Source organism: Arachis ipaensis, chromosome B6 (assembly GCF_059453495.1).
Source record: "Arachis ipaensis isolate K30076 ecotype BB chromosome B6, ASM5945349v1, whole genome shotgun sequence".
NCBI lineage: Eukaryota > Viridiplantae > Streptophyta > Magnoliopsida > Fabales > Fabaceae > Arachis > Arachis ipaensis.
The window spans coordinates 12,505,017-12,510,595 of record NC_142441.1 but is presented as its reverse complement, the minus strand read 5'-3'; the positions used below and the strand labels follow the sequence as shown (position 1 = coordinate 12,510,595).

Here is a 5,579-nt window from a genome sequence, read left to right as displayed (position 1 = left end):
CCGGTGGCCCGGTCATCATACACAATTAATATTTTGTGTTATTAGTGATGGATAATGGCTATTCTTATGTGGAATTTAAGTATTGTAAATCTTAATATTTTGTGTTATTAGTTATCATAAGACTATAAGTTAATGTTTTCTGTTTAAAATGTATAAGATTTTAGACTAATGCATAATATTGTGTTATTTGTATTGATTTAAATATTTGGAGTTATTATATAATATTAGTATTAATTATGGTTATGCTTTAATTTTAGAAAAGAGTTGGTTCTTGTTATATTTTTCTAAGTGAATTTTACCATGTCAAATAATAGTTAGAGCCTTAGAAATTTGGATATTTTCACATACTAACTTATAAGAAAGTATAAAGGTAATGTAATGTTAACGGCCCGGTTTTTACTCGGTATAATCGTGGCCCGAAAATGTATAGGTTTCATCGGGTTTAAGGCCGGGTTCGGGTCTAATAAATAGACCCGGTATATATTTCGGGTTGGGTCTGGGTCACGTCAAACCCGATTTCACCCGACCTATGCACACCCCTAGTGGCCAACACTTAATCATAAAAAAAAATGAGTGATCTCTCACCATTGAATGTAATCTTCCACCATTAAAAATACTATTGATAGCCAATTGATAGTTACAAAACATAAAAGTGATTGCCCCTAACACTCCTCTTATTATAATAAGGTCACCCACGCCAACATGCTCGCCTTTAAAAATGCGATAATTTCAATTATTTTAAAGAAAACGAACAACATTTGAGAACGATTCATGATAATATGATTATGATATGCAACCTCATCTGACAAAATAATATTAAATAGTAAATATTGGTATTTAATTTATTTACATTATTATTACATTGTCTATAATGTAGCTCATACAGTCAGTATTTCTTGTTCTTTATATTTTTCTTGTAAATCTAATCGGAATCTTCAACTTTGAGTAGAGATAAGCATAACCATAAGACTGGTCGGTGAGACCCTCCCTATTCAAGATTATTCTAATTCACGGTGAGTGAGAAATTGGAATGGAATACTCGCTCTCTCCGTCTGTCTCTCTCTCGATCATATGCTAATTCTTTTTTTCTCCAATTGTGAGATCACATGCTTAATTTGAATCGTTTGTTTAATTGTTTTCTGGGTCTCTGATAATTTTAATCTTCCTGGGTTTAAGGTTAGGTGGTTTGGGGGTTAGATATTGCCATAATTGAGCTATAATCTACTCGGTGTGCTGTGTCCCCGCTTGAAACTGCTTTGGAATCTTAGATTTGTGAGATTATGACAACACCGAATTGTTTTGTTTCTTCTTATGCCAATTTTGTTTCAGTTCTTTTATTAGATGATTGAACTGTCCCACTTCCATGCCCCAATCTTCATGTAAAGAACTGAACTTCCCCCAAACTAGGCTTAACTTCTAGTATTCTATGGAATTCAAAGAAAAACAAACAATTGAAATGCCTGAATTATACCTTGAACCAAAGTTGGATAGCTTTTTTCTTTCAATTCTTATCATTCTAGCAAAGGGGATATTCATTGAAGAATGTGGTGTGATACTATGTGTTTCTTTAAATAAGATTAGTTTCACTAGGTAAGAAATACTAGTTATTTTACTTTTGTTACTCCCTTCACTCAAAATTTGTCATCATCTAATGCAGGTATTTGTAAGATAAGGATTTAAATATTACAAACTTAGCTTTACTTACTTATTGGTAAATGGGGTCCGAAGGTCCTCCATCAGCAAAGATAACAACAATTCATGTGACAGGATTTAAAAAGTTCCATGGAGTTTCAGATAATCCAACAGAAACAATTGTCAATAATTTGACAGAATATATGAACAAGAAGACTTTGCCAAAATGTTTAACTATTGGGAGCTGCACCATTCTTGAGACCGCAGGTGAAGGAGCACTTGTTCCACTCTACCAGACTTTACAATCTGCCCTTATTGTTCCACAAGACTCTCAATCTGAATCTTCAAATTCCAACCGAATTATTTGGGTGAGTTACAATCTTATATAAGAAGAGCTAAAATAAACTAAAATAAGATAAAAAATAAAACAAAGAAAACAAAGAGCACTAGAATACTTAACAATGTACCCCACCTGTACCTCATACTCTTGTACCACATACTCTATTATACTAATATTATATGGATTTGTATGCATAATTATATTGTTATTGCTTAATTGTCCTCTGAATAAATAAGAGACATAAATATTATTGTATAAAGAAAATAAATATGATCAAAGAAGAAAAGCACAAAATAATCTATGATACACTGAGCAATACAAAATTGTATCATGGTTTATTTTTGTATGTGTTAATTAAAGATTTAAATTTTGTTGTTGTTGTATAGGAATCTATTCTTCTTCCAACTATCTCAAATAATTATAATTATTTTTAGAATGTGATGCTTTAATAATTGATTTATACATATTTATTGTAGAGATAAGAGAAATAGCTAAGTTTGTTTTTTCCTGCATAATTGCTTGTTGAGTTTTTAGTTCTAGAAATAATTAATTAGAGTAGTAATATATAAAGAGTACTAGAAATGATTACTGGAAAAAGTAGATTTGTATTCATTTTGTTGCTAATAAACCTTCCATAGTTCTATTTTCCTTCTCTGTTTGCTATGTTTTTTTTTACTTCCTCTATGTTTCATACTGCCGAACTAAATATTTCATAATCTCTTCATTTAATATGAAGACCAAAAGAAATTAACTCTAAGTTACTCTAAAAAAATTTTCAAAGATAGAATCTAGCTTATATAAGTTATATTGTACTTTCTTTCTAATACTACTACAACTTAGTTCAAAAGATGAACTGAAAAAGTCAACTAAAAAATGGATAACGACTACCCAATTGGTTTTACTAAGCTATCTCAAATATTAGTTATTTCATTATATTTGCATTTCGCTTGTTGTGCATTTACATTTTGGCTGGTTCTGATATATGTTTATTCAGCTTCATTTTGGGGTTAATAGTGGTGCAACAAGGTTTGCTATAGAGAAGCAAGCTTTCAATGAAGCTAATTTCCGTTGCCCTGATGAAATGGGATGGAAGCCCCAGGTCAGATTGGATAAGTAGATTCATTTGAATCTTTTTTTATCAACCAACTTAATGATTGATCTTTATATAGTTTATATGCTGCAGAGAGTCCCAATTGTTCCTTCAGATGGTGAAATTTCACAAACCCGTCAGGTAAAACAGACCATTGAAGTTTTACGTACACATTTACACTCATAATTCTTTCTTAAAATAATTAATGTGTTAACATTTAGCCTGATGTTGAATATTATTGACTGTTTTCATCATGTAGAACACTTAGTGGTCAGTTTATTGATGAACGTTAAAATTAAGAATGTATAGAAGAATTTTCATTTATTTCTTTTCAAGATAAACTTAAATCCCGTCAACTTTATGAAAATTACACTTGTTTTTATGTGTAATTAATTTTATTACAAATGTGTCTAAACATAAAATATTAGATTTCTACCAACTTTTTTTTATGGAAGTCTGCACAAGCAAAAAACATTATTTTCTATTGCATAAGCAATTTGAATTAGGGCCAGTTTGAAAACTTTAGAAGTAACTTTTTTTAACTTTTGACTTATGAAAAGTGGTAGTATTAATGTCTGGTGCAATTTTCAAAACCAAATTGTAACTTTCGAAAGAAGTTATTTAGGAGCTTATAGAGAAGTTAAAAAAAATGACTTCTCTCATAATACTTCTACTTTTCATTACATTTCTATAAAATAAGCACTTTTAGAGTTAAAAATCCAAACACAAAATAACTTATTTATAAGTTACTTTTAACAAAATCATTTATTGTTTAAGTTATTTTATAAAAGGAGTTTAATTAAGTTGGTTACCCAAACTGGGCCTTAATCCCAAAGTTATCAAATAACTTCATTGATTGTGGTCCTAACTCTGTACAGACTTCGCTTCCTGTTGTGGAGATCACCGAGGCATTGGCACAGAAGGAATATGATGTTATGGTATCGGATGATGCAGGCAGGTTTGTATGCAATTACGTTTACTACCATTCCCTTCGTTTTGCAGAGCAGAAGGGGATTAAATCTCTTTTTGTTCATGTGCCACTCTTCTCAACAATAAATGAAGAAATTCAAATGCAATTTGCTTCTTCCTTGTTAGAGGTACTTGCTTCTATATGTTAATATCACCAACATAGACCCTCATATTTGGGAGCTTGATATAAAATTGTTGTGGTGTTGGAATGCTTGTGAAAATGAATGAATGTAATCTTAAAAACGAATAATCTCTGATGACAGGAAATATATTTAAATGGAAATGTGTTAGATTGAAAAATGGCATGTGTTAGTAGAGGCATTTGCTTTTCACCTGTAAATGTTTGTGATTGATGATTTATTACGGGAATGACAGTTTGACTTTGACATCTTCAAGTGAATAAAATTCATTTTCTTTTCATACTCAACAAGTAGTTTAGTTGGATGGTACTCAATATGTTACTCATATCATTATTATTTGACTTGATAAATCAATTTATATTTGGATATTTATCCTTTATATAATCATCTGTTACATAGAGTTCTCACACTTATAAGAAGTTTCATATAAGGGTGTTAATACTCTTTAGTAATAGCTATCAAAAGATTACGGGTGATTTTATCTGAGAGATTTGCTGATAAATAGATCACATGTTTAAAAATCAGCTACTACATCAAGCATTCTGCAGGCTTAAACAAAATTCTAATAAGAGCATCCTATCCAACTTTAAAGTTGGTCATTTGGTAATAAAAAGTAAAAAGTACATAACCTTTGTCTAAACAAAAAGCTTTAATGGTGATAAACCAAATTTACTATTTACTATTTTAGAATCAGCAGACACACCGAGATTTAGGTTTCATAGTGACAAGCAAGAGCCATAATAAATTAAAATTTGTTTCTCGAAATAAAACAATATAAATGCTAAAACACTTGCTCATAGCTTATTCAAACCTACTTTACAAGCACTCTATCTTATTTTTACTCTGCGAGTCGTCTTAGCTTTGAAAACATCTATAGATAATTTCGCATGCACCTAATCTTATTGTTTTACTCAAATTTTTGTTCCATTGTTAACAACAAATAAATCAACAATTTTCGAGTTTTGTTTCACAATCTTAATTTAAGGAGCGAAAACGACTCCTTTTGTGGGTGTCTCAAGGTCTCAATTGTAGTTTCGAAAGTAAAATTAAAAGATGAAAAGAAAACATGCAAGGTGCCGGAGACAAAGTAAAATGCAGAAATTAAAGCAAACAGGAAATTTAAAGGAAGATGAAGAAAGAAACATGAACGTAAAAAAGAAAAAGACGTAAAAGTAGAGGAATTTTATTAATAAAAACTGGAAAAAAGTAAAGTACAAGTGTTTGAGTTCAGAAGAATTACTTAAGATTCCCAATTTTACTCTGTGATGCCAAGGGGCAGAGAGCTTTTTTTGGGTTTCTAAGTGTTTTACTCAAATTTTTGTTCCATTGTTAACAACAAATAAATCAACAATTTTCGAGTTTTGTTTCACAATCTTAATTTAAGGAGCGGAAACGACTTCTTTTGTGG

The 5,579-nt window shown here is 30.5% G+C and overlaps 1 protein-coding gene across 3 annotated transcripts; it reads left to right on the top strand.

Moving 5' to 3' along the window:
• Positions 1-744: 744 nt before the first annotated feature.
• Positions 745-4,331, top strand: LOC107645967 (uncharacterized). 3 transcript variants are annotated; one of them, XM_016350131.3, is made up of 5 exons: positions 745-1,013; positions 1,658-2,000; positions 2,967-3,071; positions 3,156-3,203; positions 3,941-4,331. In XM_016350131.3, the coding sequence occupies exons 2-5, from the start codon at positions 1,716-1,718 to the stop codon at positions 4,178-4,180; spliced, it is 678 nt and encodes a 225-aa protein (XP_016205617.1). In that variant the 5' UTR covers positions 745-1,013; positions 1,658-1,715; the 3' UTR covers positions 4,181-4,331. The 3 variants fall into 3 exon arrangements, with proteins under 3 accessions (XP_016205617.1, XP_020959640.1, XP_020959639.1); XM_021103981.2 differs by having other exon boundaries at positions 772-1,013; positions 3,142-3,203; XM_021103980.2 differs by having other exon boundaries at positions 995-1,096.
• Positions 4,332-5,579: the final 1,248 nt, after the last annotated feature.